General features: G+C 38.4%; 1 protein-coding gene across 1 annotated transcript in view; it reads right to left on the bottom strand.

Annotated features, from left to right (window-relative positions):
• Positions 1-6,861: 6,861 nt before the first annotated feature.
• LOC149205701 (uncharacterized) overlaps positions 6,862-18,583 on the bottom strand; it is a 374,510-nt gene continuing 362,788 nt past the window's right edge. Inside the window, exons 38-40 of the mRNA XM_089397482.1 lie at positions 7,529-7,868; positions 7,228-7,367; positions 6,862-6,880 (exon numbers count right to left, since the gene is read on the bottom strand). Coding sequence (XP_089253608.1) covers positions 6,862-6,880; positions 7,228-7,367; positions 7,529-7,868 — 499 coding nt within the window. The remainder of the gene's footprint in view (positions 6,881-7,227; positions 7,368-7,528; positions 7,869-18,583) is intronic.

Raw genomic sequence — 18,583 nt, 5'->3', positions numbered from 1 at the left:
CCTTCCATAATGGGCTTCGGGATGTGCTAATGTCTCCTAAACTCCAAATGGGGTTAACCAAGTGCCCTATTAGGTGGTTTCTACTTCTAAAGGGGATAATATAGTCAAGGTACATCCTTCAAAGGTGGTGGCATGTGGCAGATAGGTGAATGAAGTAGGGAATGAGAAGGGGCAACCCTGGGTCACATGCTAGGGTACAAGGGTAGTTGATAAGAGGGAAGCCCACACTTGGGTTTATAATGTATAGGAGGGAGAAATCGTGGTACATGAGGTGCCCCGACCTTGATTTTTCCACCCTTCTTTTATGCCTTTTGTTTTTTTTTATGATTTTCTTTGATTGACTGCTCAGGGCTCAAGGGGTTAGAGCATGATGTGTAAGATATAGCAGTGGAATCCCCCTTTTAAGGTGGGGCAATTCATCGCCCACTAGGGGTTGGGACAATCATGGGTTCCTATATGATGAAGAAGGCTCATAGAACCTGTAGGAACCAGGGTGATGGCCATGATGATGGGGTCAAGCTCATGTGTTGGCTTTTGCCCAAGTGCTAAATGTTTTTGTCCCGGCCATCTTTTGCATTTTATGTTACTTTTCTTGTTAAATGTGGCCATATATGCTTTTAACTTTCTTTTCAGTTGCATCCTAAGTCACCAAGTTCGTGTTCGTGTTTGAGTTCGGCGACCTTGAAATTTGAATAAAGTTCACCAACTAAAATTTTGCCGATAAAGTTCGACTTCAAATTAGACATATAGAAATTAAAAAAAAATTGTATATATATAAAAAAAATCAATTTAAAGTCAAATTCAAAGTCCATAATGCACATTGCAAAGACATAAGATTATTGCTCAAACATTTAAATCATTTCCACATAATTTTATAAACCATGAAAGCAAGTGCCAAATTCCAATAAAGAACCAACTTCCATACATAGTAAATAAGGTGAGAAATTCATCATAGACATTGGCACCCATATCAAATTCAACAAAACCATGGGCCATATCAGATTTCATATATTGAAAAACAATCTGATAAAAAAGTATTCAAAATATATAAACTCGAAAGTTTAAAGTAGCTTGGTAGTTTTAGAAAATTGTTTATGCAAAAAGTAAACTAGAAAGCTAAAATAGGAACACAAGTTTTATTCTTGATGTTCCTATGGCCCACTTGTTATATCAAAAAGTTCTATATCATCAAGAGCAGAAGGAGTTGTGAATCCGCTAGATGCTTCAGCATCAGATTCGTCAGTCAATTCCCTGTCAATGTTACTATCAATGTACAAATCAGCTTCATCCATTGATGCATTTGGATCATGATCGATCCACGGAGTAGAGGAATTGGATGACTCTTTAGCCACATTTTTCAATGCCAATTGCAAGTTACTACGAACATAAACAAGATCTTCTAATCTTCCAGATAACAATCTATTTATTTTCTTGGAATGAATGTGGTCAAAGGAACTCCAATTCCTTTCACATGCTGATGCACTTGATCATTGGCTTAAGATACGAATTGCAAAATTTTGCAATTCTGGTGCCTGTGAACCATAAAATTCCCACCATACTGCTGGATCACTTCTGCTCCTATCATACTTTGTTGATTGTGTTCCAAATAACCCTTCTTATAACCTGTATGCCCTCAAATGACCTCTGCCCAAACCTGCAATTTCTGGATCTGGATTTAGCTTCTCAATAGCCTGGATAAGTCCATTCATGACTTCTTCATCCCTATGTCTTGGTAACCCAAACAATCTAGGGTCCAAATAGCATGTTGCTGCATGTAATGGACTATGCATCATCTTCCATCTTTGATCAATTAAATTCCATATCTCCTGGTAATCAGCTTCCACATTATTAAAAGCAGTTGCAATGGTCTCTTTGCAACGATCAATGCTTTCATAAACAAAACCCATACAAGGTTTGTCACCATCAACCATGCGGAGCACATTAACAATTGGGCCACATATTTTTAAAACCTTGTTTGCATTTTCCCAAAAGCCATTATTGAGCACTATTTGTTCAACATTTTTCCCCTTAGTTTCTTTTGAAAGGGTGGATCTCTCCCACTCAGTGTTGCAAAAAACAACTCTTAGGCTCGCTTTTTCCTCAACAACTCTTTTCAGAGTAATATAAAAAGTGGCAAACCTTATATCACAAGGCCTCAATAACTCTTTTGATGCATTTATTGTATATGCTCAAAGTGAGACGATGGTTGATGATGAAGTTTGCAATTGTTTTGGCTCTTCGAATTGTCTCATTGACCCAAGGAAATTTGGCTAAGTCATGCAACATTAAATCCAAGCAGTGAGCTGCACAAGGGGTCCAATAAATGTGATTATACTTTTCCATAATCAGCTTCCCTGCACCAACACAATTTGATGCATTATCTGTAATAACATGGACAACATTTTCCTCCCCAACCTCTTGAATCACTTCATCCAAAATTCCAAAAATAAATTCTGATGTCTTCACTCGATCCATTGCATTTACTGCCTTCAAGAAAAGTACCCCTTGAGGACTATAAACAAGCACATTGATCAATGGGCGATGACACAAATCTGACCAACCATCACTCAAAATTGTGCATCCTGTAAGCTTCCAAGACTCTTTAATCTGAGCCAACTTTCCTGTCACTCTGTCTTTTGTTTTCTTTAGCAAAGTTGTCCTTAAAGCTTCAGATCCGGGAGGAACATAGCCCTTCCCAAAATCAATGGCCTTTTTAATTACATTTTTAAAATATGGACTCCTCGCCACATTAAAGGGAATTGCACATGCATAAAAGAATTCTGCAACAGCATCATCAACTTCTTGTTTCTCAACAGGTTTCCAGAATTGATTTAATGTTTTGGTTCCCCCTGTTTTTACTTGAGTAGAACTTGATCCACCAATGTTTGAGATTGAATTAATGGTGTTGGAGGAAGACATGGCAATCTCCCTCTCAATTCGCTGCCTCTTATTTACCCTTTTCTCCTTTTGCATCTTTGAAGTGAAATGGTCTTTCTCCACTGTGGCTTTTTGTTCATCAGAGATCTTAGTGCAGCCTTCAACACCACCTCCACTTCCATTGCTAATACCGAGAAGGTGATCCACTGCTCTAGTTAAAGTGCCAGTGAAATCATGTCCACACAGCTGACATGAAAGATTATTCCCATCTTTTTTGACAAAATTCCAAGCTACAACAGTTGATTTTGGGGGTGCCATTGAAATTTGAAGGTTCTGAACCTCTGATTGTTGAAGACTGAGGTGAAGGCTTGAAGCCTGAAATGTCTACAATTTTTTTTTAATTTACATTTTAATTCGTTTTATTTTTTTGCAGAATGAAATTATGAAAATTTGAAACTATAATTTATAAAAAAAAAAATTATCAGTTCTAAATTTAGCCCGAGCCTCTTTAAATACTGATAAATTGTATTTAATTTTCACTGATAAAAACTAGTAAATTTTATTGCACTGATAAGAAAAAGGTGTATTTAAATTTTTGACTTACCTGGAGGCTAGAACTTGGAAACTGGAGTCTGGACAGTGCACTGTGCGGCTCGCTGGAGGGCCAAAGCTGCTTGAAGGCTCACTGTTCTCAGGAGTCAGGCTCTGTAAGGACTTAGAAGGCTCACTGCTCTCAGGCTCTGTCAACTTTTAAGGACAAAGTCCAAGTTGCAGCCTATACATGAGAACTTAAGTCCTTTAATGAAAACTGTGTGATCCTCATCCAAGTGGACCTCAATTTTGGCAAGACATATTATAAATTTATAACTTAATCTTTTATTTCTTAGTTACTGTATCGATATTAGTGATCACGTCCAATGGGAGATGAATTGAATAATGCAAAAACAAACAAAAAAAATTTACAGCCAAAAAAAACAACAATACACAGCCTATAGGAGTTTGAAAGTGTGCACTGTGCAGTACCCTTGATCACTCACTGGTCAGCGTTTGGGCAAGAGGGCGGGTATTCACACGAGAGGACGAGTTCTGGTCAGCACTGTCAACCTTCAGGACGCTGCCACAACCTTGAAACCACGGTCCATAGCCTGAGATGAGGTCGATGCTAAGACTCAGTGTCTAACGGTGTCTTACAATTTGTGGATTCGAGCTCGAATTCAAACACTAATCTTGCAGCAACCAGCTTTGAATTGGAATGTTAGCGAAGGGATTGGCAACTTCCAGGTCATGACCAAAACTTAGAAGTTTTGAATCCGCTGAGACTAAGCTGAAGCCTAAGAGTCGAGACCTGTGCATGAGATGAGCTCAAGCCTCACGCTACTGAGAGTCGAGGTCAGTGGTATTGGTCGCCGCCGGCCGGTCGCTGCAAAGTTTAATGAAACGGAAACCTAACTTCTAACCCACGGGCCGCGGCAAACAATGAAATCAAAACAAAACCACGGGCCCACATTCATGTTTCATTTCTAATTTTTTTAACACTGCAAAATCGAATTTCAAAACGAATCTGAACGATTTCCAACAATTAAATTCGCCTTTAAATTCGAATTCGTTTCAAGTTCGAGTTCGCCATTTTGTTCGATGAACTTGAACGAATAAATTCGAATTCATTTAAATTTTGGCGAATTTCAAATTTTTCCGTTCAAATTCGCCGAATTTCAAATTTTTCCGTTCAAATTCGCTGAATTTGGTGATTTAGGCTGCATCAACCTTCGAGCTTCATTCCAGGCCATGACCCAAGGTGTGGGCAAGGGGAAGGGGCAAGCTAACCCTATGTGGACCCAATGAAGGGATGTGAACCCAGGTGGGAAATATGATGAATGGGGAAATAACGGATGGCAAGAGGGTAATATAAGCAGATAAGGGAGCAAGACCACACAACCAAAATCAGGGTTTCCCGTGAAATACCATCCCTAGAACCAAATAGTCAATAAAAGAGATCCCATGGTATTAGAATCCAAGGTTAATTCCTAAAAGGGATCTAGGGGATAGAATCGAAACAGAATCACAGACCTAGCCCATTCTTTCTGTCGAATCCCCCCATTAATCCATGCCCAGAAGTGTCCATGATAAGAAAACTATAATACTCAATTTCAAAATGACAAGGCATACCTTTAGATTTGGGAGGCCCACCTTCAAACATACGATCATGGTAGATGGGGGAGAGACCACATGGCTGGCTCAAGTGGCAAAGAAAAGGCACAATGAGCTAGTTGGTGGCTGCAAAGGGCCACTGTCTGCCAGCTGAGGACCATCTTGGAGAAAAAATTTCTCCTAGGGATATTACCCACAAAATGGTGGGTAACAGCTGCAACAGGATTTCAATGGTGAAATTTTCAAAGTGCTGAACAACACGGGTTTTGGCTTAGTAGCTCAGGAGAACTAGAGTTGAATTGTAAAATGACAAAAGACGCCCAAAAGTGAGGCCCCCAAGCTCTATTTATAATTTGTTGGTCTCTTTTCTCCTTGTGGTCCCCACTCTCTCTCTCTCTCTTTCTCTCTCTCTCTCTCTCGTAATTCACACTTCCTTCTCTTTTCGCTCTCCTCCAAGAGTGCAAGTTCCCTCCTTAGGTCGAATTTTTCTTTCTTGTGGCCTCCACATTCCACTAGAGCTGCAATTTCCCTTTTTCCTCCTAGGTCCCAATGCCAAAATTGCATCCTCTCCCAAAACTCGTATCTAATGCTGAAAATCAAAATTGGGGATATTACATCCTGGGGTTTCCAAAGTCACTAGAGACTTTACCAAGATCCATGGAACTTAGGAGATGTGGGAACATATAGATGTGGGAAATATTGATCTGTGAATTACAAGGAAAAATAAAATAAAGAGCCGAAATTAGTAAAAATTTGCACTTTACAATTCAAAATACCCCACAGTAGAAGTTTGGACTTATGGCCATAGTCCCACAGCCTAAGGAGCTCAATGAATATTATAGGTAGGAATAAAATCCTGAAGGAGACTAAAATGGAAAAGCTCATGGGAAGCCCTAATCATAAGACTGATACCAATTGATGCAATTATAATTCCAGCAATTCCTAAATATATTCACACACAAGAACTCATAACAAAGAAAGTATGCAATTATGAGAAGAGTAATGTTGGAACTGTACACATGCTGTACATTAATTTTATTATTATATAGAGTACAAAACTGTGCAGAGAATGATCAAAGATTACCAAATCTCTAATAAAATACAACGAAGTGGGTCAGTGATCAATAGATAAAGTCACCCAAGGATAAAGATAAAATACAATATAGAAAGTAAAAATATAATACATGTTCATTAGATTAAGTCTCATAAATGGTTGCCCTGTTCAGTAAGATAGCAGTTTTGATTCTCTGTAGAAAGACCATAACCGGACAATACACCACAAACCTCTGCATCAAGAATGTTTGGATGAATTTTGGACTGCAAACTTATATCATATTCGACAGAGACAGAAGATTCTTTAGTCATTCATAGAATATTCACTAATGGGCACCAAAATGAAAGGGCACATAGCCTCTCACTCATGGATAGATAAGCTGTGAGCATATGCGGATGCTCACTGGTTTTGGGGAGATGATTACATCAAACAGGGTTTAGGTTTTTCTTATAATAATCTCCACACTCTTGTCTACAGATATCTATCATGGTAATCAAGATTTTCTTGGGTCCTTTACAACTTCCCAATATATGGTTCCTTTTCCATAGTCAAAGGTTAAAATTCTCAAATAAGTTCAATCTGTTCAAACAAATCTGTTCAACAACTTCTCTTGAATTCTGAGTTTAAAGAATAATTGCAAGAGCAAATTTGTGTGCTCAAAGCAGAAGACTGAAAGATGTGATAGCAATTTAAATTTTACAATAGCACCTGCCATGTAAATCTCAGCCTGGACAGTTTTAGCGATTGATTACCATTAGCTAACCTTTGGATATTGGGCATAACTAAAACTCAGTACGTGACCTGAATACATAAGATAAAAAATAATTGAACAGTTTCAGAGGGTTCACATTGAGCAACATTTTGCTGCAAGGTAACGTATCCTATGTCAATTAAAATTATCAGAACTATGCAGAGAACCATAAAATATTTCATGAAAAAATAACATATTATAAAATCATGAGGATAGTGAAATAAGTAATGCTGCAATATACATTGTAACTCACTAGTACACACCCATACTGTCCACTGAAGACAAAATGCAAGACGTGGTATTTATTTCACTAAGCTACACATACTCTTATTGACTGCTACTCAAAGAAATAGGGCACCATAAAATAGTGGTCTCTGAAATCAAAGAAATAACACACCTGCAAAGCGAAAAAATCTTCTGTAAACAAGTCAAGGAGAACCTGCTGCAATGTGCAGGTAAAAGCCCAACACTCTCGATGGGCAAACTGGATGTACGAGCTGCACACCGATCTAGAGTAGAAACTAATCTTTGAAAAACCTGCATGTAGATCCACCATTGAATGTCCATACTTCATTATGGAAAGAAACACAAGAGGGGAGGAACAACATATTATGAAAAGAAGTCAACCATAACATTTCAAAATTATAAAACAGTGTCCAACGTCTTATTTACATAAAACTAATCAAATGAATGCTCACCTCCACAGGAGCATCTATAGATGAATTCAGCACCCTGTTGCACAAAACCTCTAGAACATTTGCTTCAAGAGATTCATCAGCTTTTAGGATTGCAGGTGACAGAATTTCAGAAGGAAAAGCACGCCCACAAGAACCCAAAAGAAATGTTTCATAGGTATCTGCAACTTCTTTCCAGAAGCGGGACCTTCCAGGTCCACTACTGGGTAAATCAACCTTAGAGCCAAAGGATTGTGAATTTGACTGCAAACTGGTAAGGTCATCTACCAAGATATGATTGAAGGCCTCCACAGCAGTCCTCCACAGTGAACCATCAGGAATATCTCTCCTTGTAGCCATGCACCTTAACAACAAAGAAAATGTCTCAAACCAATTACCCAACCTCTGTAGGTAAGTTTACAATAAATTTGACCATTGAAAATGACAATCTTAGTCAACAAGGCACCCACAACTTCATAAATTACAATTTTGATAATACTAATAATGCATCAATCTCTAACTTATGATAATTTTATTAATGTCCATAAATAACCCAGGAATAGGTCAATGACACTATAAAGTATTAGTGGTCAAAAGAAAATTTTATTAATGTCCACAAAGCAACAGGGAGCATATTAATGGGACTAGAAAACAATGTGCGCAAGAGACTGTTGGAGTGCCTTGAGGCCCTATCTCAAGTTTCAACATCCAAACTAAATATAAGTGGAGGCAAAGATTGAAGGGGAAGCATCCATGTCTCCATCTATCACTAAGAAGAGCTTGATGAAAAGCCCAAGGATGTCATCTAAAGGGTACCCAAGCTAAGATGCCTTGGTTGTGTGACCCTGGGCAAAGCTTTTGAACAAGGTGGCCTATGCCTTATGCCGTCTAAGGCCGATGGAGTACATCCTGTGGCAAAGTTTAGTTGTTCAATCTAACGCAAGGGGCAATTCTCTATCATAAGAAGGTCATGTTCTAAGGCCATGTAGAGGCACCACATATGCCATTTGTTGCCGCCTAAATCGACACCTAGGAATATTATAGAGAAAATCTCTAACTCCACTTGGTGTGGCCATGGGGGCAAGTCTCGAGTTGAGGCTGTCACTCAATTCTCAACTCCTTCGTCTAGGCTTACTCCTAGTCGAAGTCAATGGGGGTGGACCCTACAAAATATCTAAGGCTCAACAAATTGATTTAATGAGTTAAGTTCTAGGAATTTAAATAACATAATCAAGGTACCATCCAACTATGTAAACCAACATAAGAACTTAAGACATAACCAATGATTTCATAAACATCCGCAAGTATAAATATTGCAAGATAAGCATAATAGACCAATGCCAAATGATAAGTATTTGTAAGAAAATGATCCAAGTGCAAAAGATAAACTTGGAAAGAAGAACTTGAAAAGTAAATTTGCTTAAGAAATAGATACCCCACAAGATAAAATACTTAGGAAATATAAGCATGCATAATAATGAAAATACTTGAAAATGCAAAGACCTAGAATCAAGATGTTCAATAAATAATATATGCTTACTTGAAAAAAAATGGCAATTGCCTCATGATAGATGAACTTTAAAAAACCACAATTGCGAGATGGATGTAGAAATTGCTCTTCGTTATTTTTAGCTTAAGTTAGATGGTGAGTTCAAATATCTAAACCAAGTTTCAAATGAACTTGCTCCCCAAACCTTATCCTCGTCAAGGCCCCGATCTCAGAATAAGGAGGCAATGGAGGAACAAGGATCCCTAAGTTGCTACTTCAACCAACCAATGTTGGAGGTAAATTTATTATTGCAAAAAATTGACAAATTGCTCTCTAATCCAGAGTTGCGGGGGAGCGCTCCCCCCCCCTTGCTCCCACTCCCAATCCGCGCTCCGGGCAGGAGCGGGTCGGGAACGCGCTCCCAATAAAAAATTTGCACTCCCGAGTGTTAAATTTTCGCTCCAGGAGCGATTCGGGCGGAAAAAAAGCCACAGACGCAAAAAAAATCCAATTTAAAAAAAAAAAAATATGTTTTAAAAACTCAATGGGGCAAACAAAAATTTCATTATCACTTGAATGAGAGCAAGAGCAAAGGAGCGAGGAGAAGCGAGGAGCAAGTGTCGAAGAGCAAGGAGCAAGCCTGCAAAGAGGTAAGTAACTTAGTAATTTAGTTAGTTTAGTTAGTTTAATTTAGTTAGGCAGTAATTTAGTTAGTTTAATTTAGTTTATTAACTATATTTAGTAAAAAAATCATGAATCTAAATTAAATTAATTAATCTAAATAAATTAAATTAATTTGCAGATTCAAAAGCCTACAAATATCAAACATCATGGACCTGGCTATATTTCTTGGCATTTTCCTCTTCTTGGTCCCTTTTATGGTTATTATGGTGCTAGAGAGTAGGAAACGGAGGGGCCAAAATGAAGAGGGGGATGAAGAAGCTGGAGAAAGTGGATTTGATGAAAACCCCGGTGAGGAGGAGCTGGAGGAGGGTGAACATGACTCTCAAAAAACTGAACAAGACCAAACCCCATTGTGGAAATATGTTAATAGGCCTAAACCAGGGAGAGGGGGTGGAACCACTAAATTTCATTGCCCCCATTGCAATAATGATTACACAAGTTCATACACCCGTGCCAGAAAACACCTCTGCGAGAAAAGGCCATGGGATGGAGACAAACAAATAGGAATCAAAACTTGACCAGTGGTGTCAGTAATGGATAGAGCCAAATACATAAGGGAAGAGGAGGAAGCCCAATACAAATCAAAAAAATCAAGGGGTTTCTTTGAACCAAGCTCACAATCACAAGCACAAAGAACTCCTTCAGCATCCTCCCAAGGCAGTGGATATGGAGGCACAGGGTCATCAGCTTTAAGGCGTAGAACCATATCAAATTTCCTTGATGAGGGGTGTAGGAATGATGTGGATTCAAAGGTTTACAGGTTTCTCTATGCATGTGGGATACCATTCAATGTTCTTCGCTCACCTTATTGGCACGAAATGGTTTCTGCCATAAATGATGCCCCTAAAGGATACAAGAGCCCTGGGTATGACAAGGCAAGAACCGTTGGACTTGATCATGAAAAAGCAAAAATATCACATTCTTTGAATAGAATGACAAGTTCTTGGACTGACCATGGGGTGTCCATTGTATCTGATGGATGGACAAATGTAAAAGGCAAGCCATTGATAAGTGTTCTTGTTGTGTCTGTTAGTGGTGCCATCTTTCTAACTGCACATGATTACTCAGACAAGTTCAGGACCGCCATCAACATTGCAGAAGCATTACTTGAAACAATTGACCGTATTGGGCCATACAATGTCATCCAAGTCATCACTAATAATGATCCTAATTGTAAGGAAGCGGGAGCAATTATTGAGGATAAATACCCCAACATATTTTGGACTAGATGTTTGGTTCACACATTGAACCTTCTGAAGCATGATGTTGTCAAGAACAAAAATGCACAATACAAATGGATTGGTGATTTGTACAAGAAAGGCAAACAAATGATAAAATTTATTACAAATCATAGCAATACCCATGGCCTTTTCCGCAGTCACTCGAGATTGGAGTTGTTGAAGATTGCGAAGACTAAATTTGGTAGCTATTACCTCACCTTCAGGCACCTTTTGAAGGTAAGAGAGTCATTAGCTAGCATGGTATCAAGCCCACATTGGCAAGTATTAAAGGAAAGGGCTACAAATGCAGCTAACAGGCGAGGTTTTGAACTGGTGGAGGAGGCCGCTCTTGATGGTCAGTTTTGGACAAGTGTGAGGCAAGTATTGGATTTCACCAAGCCCATTTATAACATGATTTGGTTTGCAGATACAGACAAACTAGTGATTGGCGAGGTGTATGAGCAGATGGATACCATGTTGGGGCAAATAAAAGATATTGTTCATAACAGAGATCCCGACTTGTACAAACTGATTCATGATTGTGTGTGTGAACGGTGGAATAGACTTAATCTTCCACTACATTGCTTGGCGTATATCCTTACGCCAAAATACTACTCTACATCTTGGTTGGGCCAACCTACACCAGGGGGTGGGATTAGGACCAAACCCCATTTAGATGCAGAGGTAACTAGTGGATATTTGCAAGCATTAGAAAAGTTGATACCTAACAGGGAGGAATGTGTAGCTGTGTGCCTTGAAATAGGCAAATACTTCAGTGGCACTGGTTTGTTTGGTACCTTCCATGCAATGGAAGACAGAGACAGATTTGATGCTCTCACATGGTGGGAAACATATGGCGGCCATGGACTTTTGCCAAAATTGGCAAAAAAAGTTCTATCACAGGTTGTGAATACTTCTTCTGCAGAGAGGTGTTGGAGCACCTACAGCTTCATACACAATGTGAAAAGAAACAGACTCAATGAAAACCGAGCAGAAAGCTTGGTTTATGTGCACTACAACTTGAGGTTGTTGAGTCATTACTGTGATCGGGCTTATGAGGATCCCACATATAAAATTTGGGACAATCACCCAGAGGATGACAATTTGGAGGATGGTATAGTGCATCTTGAAGAACTAGAAGAGGAACTTATAAGGGATGAAGATGAAGCAACTACAGCTGCAGCAGCCATGCCACCTCCACCTCCACCATCCAGTAGCAGTGCTCGAGATCCGAGTCTTGTTCCTTTGCTGCCGCCACCTCCATCTACATCCTCACGTGGAGGGCATGTGCCTTCTAGTTCTGGTCATCGGTCTATGCGGGAGACTCCTAGAAGACCACCACAACCTACTTATACTCCTAGAGACTCTCGTGGCAAGGGCCACATGTAGATTTATAGTTTACTTGTCTTTTCTAGTTTCTATTAGTTTTCATAATTGTTGAGTTTTGAGTCCTTGACTCTTGACTCTTGACTCTTTCATATCATAATGATATTTTTTGTAAACAATATATGACTGTGACAATGAAAATTTGAAGTTTGAAGTTGGCAATTATAACTGATTGGTAATGATTGTGAATTATGAATATGATGCTTCGTGAAAGATTAAAGTTGTTTCATTTCATTTCATTATTCATGTTTCATTTTATAACATTTCATTTCATGCTAACAGTTAGAAGTTAGGACTTAGAAATATCTAAGATATTACTTCTTGTAATGGTTAAACTTAGCTTACAAGTACAACTTTGGTGATCAATGATGATAAATGTTATATATTGAATTTTCAATTTTGAAAGCTTGAAGTTGAAACTTTAAGATTGAATTTGATGAATCATGATTCACGAGACTCAATATGTTGCAGTTGTAATATGTATTTTACTAACTTGTGGACATGGTTGATGAAGATTATAATTTCTAGATGATTGATGTGATATGGTTCAATGATCAATCTATGTTTTTTTATGTTTTCTATATCTAATTCATCATTCTACATGTTTTTGTTGACATATATGTATCAAAAATTAATATATATATATATATATATATATATATATATATATATATATATATATATATTTAAAAAATCGCTCCCGGATTCGCTCCCAAACCGGGAGCTTCTGAAAATGGTCGCTCCCGCTCCCAAGTAACATTGATGAAGACCAACACTAGTCACATTCTTCAACACTCCCTCTTAACTAGGGAGGTATTCATAACTATACATATAGGTGTTGTTAGCGTTCGAATTTTGCCTCAGGCTGAGGAAGGCAAAACTCAAGGCAACATCAAACCAAGCTCAGCCTCGTAGCTAGCCCTACGAGGACAGGAGAGGGCTCTCTCTGGGTCTATCTCGGTAAAAGGTCTTTAAAGGGGCTGAGATGACCAATAAAGAATACTAATTTTAGGCTAGTAAATTGATAGGGAAAGTTCGATGTCAAATTTTTAGGGTTTTGTTGGACAACAGGGCAAGGCAATTTTGGGTGCGGGGATGAGACACAGTTTTTGCAGAGGTCTTTTTGGGGCAAGGTAGGTGATTGTTTTGATGCCTTTAAAGCTAAGTTACCAAAATACGGATCCGGATACGGATCCGGATCCGGATTCGGATACGGATCCGCCAGTTTTTTGAAAAGCCAGGATCCGGAAACGGCAAGGAAACGGCAAGTACAAGCAAATATAAAATATTTTATAATTTTTAAAATTAAAATTTATATAAATATAAAATTAAAAGCATAATTTTTTAATATGTAATTTTTATATACAATAAATAATTATTATATAAGTAATTCCTAAGGTATCATTTATAAATATTAATTAAATTTATATAAAAATAAAAAAACATATGGAAATTTTTAAATATATAAATTCAATATAATACTTTAAAAATAATTATTAAGTTAATCATAATATAATTAATGCATCATTTATAAATATTTAAACATTAATTATTAGTTATAACTATTTATATGAAGCAAATTATTAAACTTATTTTAGAAAAACTATTTTTAACCTTAAAAATTTATTAAAATATAAACTTACTTTTTAAACTTTAAATAAAATATCTTCTAAATAAATAGAAGTAGGTTATAATCTTGACGTCACATGTATTAAAGTTTATAATATGTATTTGTATTAAATAATATAAAGCTTATAAAATATCTTTGTATTAAAGTTTATAATATATATTTGTATTAAATAATATAAAGTTTATAATATGTATTTGTATTAAATAATATAAAGTTTATAATATATCTTTGTATTAAAGTTTATAATACAGTCAAATAAATTGTGGCCCGCTAACTCCCTCTTGGACTTCATATCCGCTCGGTCTTATCATTAGCGTCATTCACTTGAATTAAAGTTTATAACATATTGTATTAAAAATAATACATTTCAATGTAAATTATGACGTCCAACAACTCAGTTTATTTTCGCGGAGGGATTTTTAAACCATTTCTGAACATTCGAAATTCACTTGCGTTGATATTTCTATTTAAAAATTTTGTGCTAAATTACAGTTTTCTACCCACCGAGAGAAATTTTTGCCGACATACAATATATTTACACATGGAGAGAAGACAGACGGATCTCTACGGATCCGGATCCGAATCCGTTTCTGATCCGGAGATCCGTGGATCCAGCCATCAGGGTTGACGGATCCGGTAACATAGCTTTAAAGGAATTGAATGGATAGGTATGACTGGTGAGGAGCTAAGGAGAGCAAGAAACTTTCAGGAGTTCTCCTTAAACAGATGAAAACATAGATATTAAGCAAACTTAAAGATAGAGCATAGAAAACCATGAATTCTACCTTAACACTTCATTTGCTTAATTTGCAAAAGAGAATAGTAGGAAAATGATACACATAACAAACTTACAAGTACATGAGAGTAACACACCATCAACACAAATAACCACAGGAATCCCAAATAGTGCTGCAAAACCCTGGTCTTTCCTTTGCCATAATTGCAGAGATACAAAGTGTAATACAGTCTAAGCTTATCCCTCAAGAGTCCAACCATGAAAATGACTAAGAAGATACATAATATAGGCAAGCTAACACATTTCCTTGCCTCTAGGGGTCGAGCTCATCATCCTAGGAGCTGTTTCAACCAATTCTAAAATGAGCACTACAATCTAGGCAATCAAAACAACTTGCCTCTATAAGCTAGGAAACCATTCTTCATTAATTTTTTGCCATTTTATGAATGAATCTTCTAGAATAGGTAAAAAAGTGTCATGTCAACATGAAAATACATTAATTACATCAAAGAGGGTGAAAAATCCCATAAAAAGTCAAAATTGGTCAAATAGTTGCGTTGTCCTGTGCTGTAGATGAAAAACTGGAAAATTTCCCTGATGCGTAGCGCGCCAAATCTCTACGCGTAGCGCGCCTAATCTCTACGCGTAGCGCGCCTTTTAGCCCACTTTTGGGGCACTTCCCGGCATCCAAATGAGGCTCAGGTGGGCTTATTGGAAAGGTCTGGATGTCTACTTTCCAACCCAAGTGGAATTTCTCAATTTGGTGCCCATTTGCCCCTCCAAAAATGAATTCTCCCAAGACTGCTTCCTGTGTGTCCAAAAAGGGGCAGAAGGTCATTTTTTGCAATTTTTTTGACCTTTTGGGGGCTCAAAACTTGATGAAATGTCTTGGCAGTGGCTGAGCAGGTGTATTTTATCATCACAAATCCAAAAATGCAAACCTTTCTTGAATTGGGCCTCCCCATCTTCAGGGTAGCGCGCGGCGCGCTACGCGTTGAGGGCAGAAACCTGTTTTTTACATAAAAATTTCAAAATTGACAAAATTTTCCCCAAATTTCAAGAAATTTGGGCTGGGGGTCCCCAATCAAGTACTATGCTCAGTCAAAGAGGCTTCGGCCAAAATCCCAAGACGATCAAGCTCCTTTTGTCGTTTTTGCTTCTTGACCCTTTTCCTCAATTTTGCCTTAAAACTCCTAATTCGCGCCTTCAAACCAGGTTCCAGACCTTGTAATGCATAACCATGTGTTTCAATAATGCATGATCTCTATCGGCCATTTTCAGCCGTTCCTCCCCTACATTTGGTATCCCAGTGGCCTGAGCAATAGTCTCGGGTGACAAGGTGAAATTCACTCCGGCAAGGTTTACATGACCATCCTATAAATGTAGAACAAACAAGCGAGCTAATTCACGATGATGATGAATTTGTGAAATCCGCTCACAGTATTCAAAACATGATTGATACCGAAAACAGTCCATTGCAAGTGGACAAGCTTGCAATTGAGCCAAAGAAGTAGGCTCCTCCCTGACATGCCGACCACCTTTGCCACCTTTGTGATACCTCCTTGGCACACTTACCTCTGGTGTAGAATCACTATCATAATCCTGCTCATAATCTGACTCGGTCTCTGACATGTTCTTTAAAAACAAGGTGGCTCGAATATATATATGCTGATATACAACTGTGTGCAAAATTGACTGTAGGCTTTTTCTTTTTCTCAAAATGCTGTGGTTTGCTTGAGTTAGGAGAGGAGTTGAATACTTGCTGGCGAATTTCTGGGCAGAATTCCCAATGCGTAGCGCGCCTCACCCAACGCGTAGCGCGCACCCAGCTACATAGTGCATTTTGCAGGAGGCTTTTGGAGGCCTTCCCGGTGTCGAAATCGGGCGCAGGATAGCTCGTTGGAAAGGTCTTTGAGTCTACTTTCCAACACAACTGGAATTTTTCAATTTGGAGTTCATTTGCCTTGTCAAAAATCAAATCTCCCAAGACTGGTCAAAATGTGCCAAATGAGGCTGCCTCAAGGCAGAGTGCTGTTGCAGTCAACTTTTGAATGCCTTCCTCAACTCCAAATTGAGCTCATGATAGCTCATTGGAAAGATATTTATGTCTAGTTATCATTTGACTCATCAAGAAATTCATTTGACCAACCAAGCTAGGAGAAAATTTGATTTTCCCAAGGTCACTCCAGAGGTGCATTCGATTCTCCTGAGGCAACGATATTTTTGACATTTCTCTAAAACCATGACACCTGTGTAAAAAGTGAAGGAGGTTTTTCTTCTTTGGCATGTTGTGGACAAAAACCTCTCTCAGTTTTCCAAAATTCATCTTTGATTGCTCTGAAACATCTTTTGAGTGAAACTTATCCCGATGTGTGAAACAAGGAATTTTGTGGAAATGAAGCGAAATGAAGGGGATAAGGGGCTTCTAAATTCTTGGGGAAATTTTTGGAAGTAGGGAGGGATGTTAGGAAGTAGGGGAAAGTGGAATCTTAGAGATCGAGTGAGGGGAAGGGGTCTAAAAGGGCAAAACACAGGCCCAACCTAGAAAATTGCCAGGTTGTAGCAAGAAACTAGGGTTTGTGCGAAAATGAGGAATTTGGCGGATCTAAGGGATGGGAAGTGTTTAATAAGGTACATTAATGATAGGGGAAGGTGTATGAACATCTGGATACAAGTTTTGCTAATGATTTGACCATCCAAGAGAAATTAGCTTTCAAAACCCTAGGAGAGGGAAATGACCTTGCCTAGGCGCAACTGAAGCATGAACAAGGTGTAAAATGACTCATTAGACACTGACATGATGAGGACAACCCTATGAATGATGATAGAATCAGCTGAATGATGACATGGACCGACATTTGGACAACTTTAGAAGGAGTGAAAGCAAACCCTAGACCTAATGCCTAGTGACCAAATTTTGCTTGAAGACTCTTTGAAATGACAAAATTTGACCTTGACACTCTGAGACCACTTTGTAAGAGCATATTTGATCACTGGAGGAAGGCTAGAAAGACTGACACTGACAGGTGTGTTCCAAGCTATAGCCACTATAGGTACCATCAAGCTTCAACTCTAACACCAACCCAAAGGGATCTAGGTATTGTATCCAAGGTCTAAGCTCCATGAGACCAATGATACCCTCCGTACTTCGAGATCTAGACATCTTCACAGGCCAGCCAAATGTCTAAAAGAATGTCGAATGAATTAATTCCAAATGAGCAAGCAGCTCAATGATAATACAGAGATATTTATAATAATAGAAACATCAAGTTTCTATGTAGAATATGGAAACACTCAGTTTCATCTAAGAAACTGCTTAAACGAAAAAATAGCAACAGATAAAAGAATGAGTATTAAATACTAAATAGGAATATTCTAATACCCTCCCTTAATACTCAATCTATTTACAACACCAATAGACCCTCTGAATTTTACAGATTTATCAGGACCAAGAGGCTTGGTGAAGATGTCGGCGGGCTGCTCTGTTGTGGGAACATATTGCAACTGAACTGAGCCATCTTCAACAAGCTGGCGAATGTAGTGGCAATGAGTTTCCACATGCTTTGTTCTTTCATGAAAGACTGGATTTTTGGCAAGTTTGAGAACTCCCTGATTATCACAAAACAAAGAAGTAGGCCCGGTCTGGGAAACATGCATATCTGCAAGCATACGTCGAAGCCAAACTGCCTCACAGGATGCCTTAACTGCTCCCCGATACTCTGCTTCTGTTGAGGAGAGAGCCACTGCCTGTTGCTTCTTACTAGTCCAAGTAACAGCACCAGATCCTAGACTAAACACATACCCAGCTGTAGATTTACGGTCATCAATCGAACCGGCCCAGTCAGAGTCAGTGTAGCCACTGAGAATAGGATTGGAACTGCTAGTATATAAGAGGCCATAATCAGAAGTACCACGCACATATCGTAGCACACGC

The sequence above is a fragment of the Pinus tabuliformis genome, chromosome 1_2 (genome assembly GCF_031772625.1).
Source record: "Pinus tabuliformis cultivar Carrire ecotype Pingquan chromosome 1_2, CPIR1, whole genome shotgun sequence".
NCBI classification, from domain to species: Eukaryota; Viridiplantae; Streptophyta; class Pinopsida; order Pinales; family Pinaceae; genus Pinus; species Pinus tabuliformis.
Note: the sequence above shows the minus strand (reverse complement) of the source record. Positions and strands in the feature narration are given on the sequence as shown.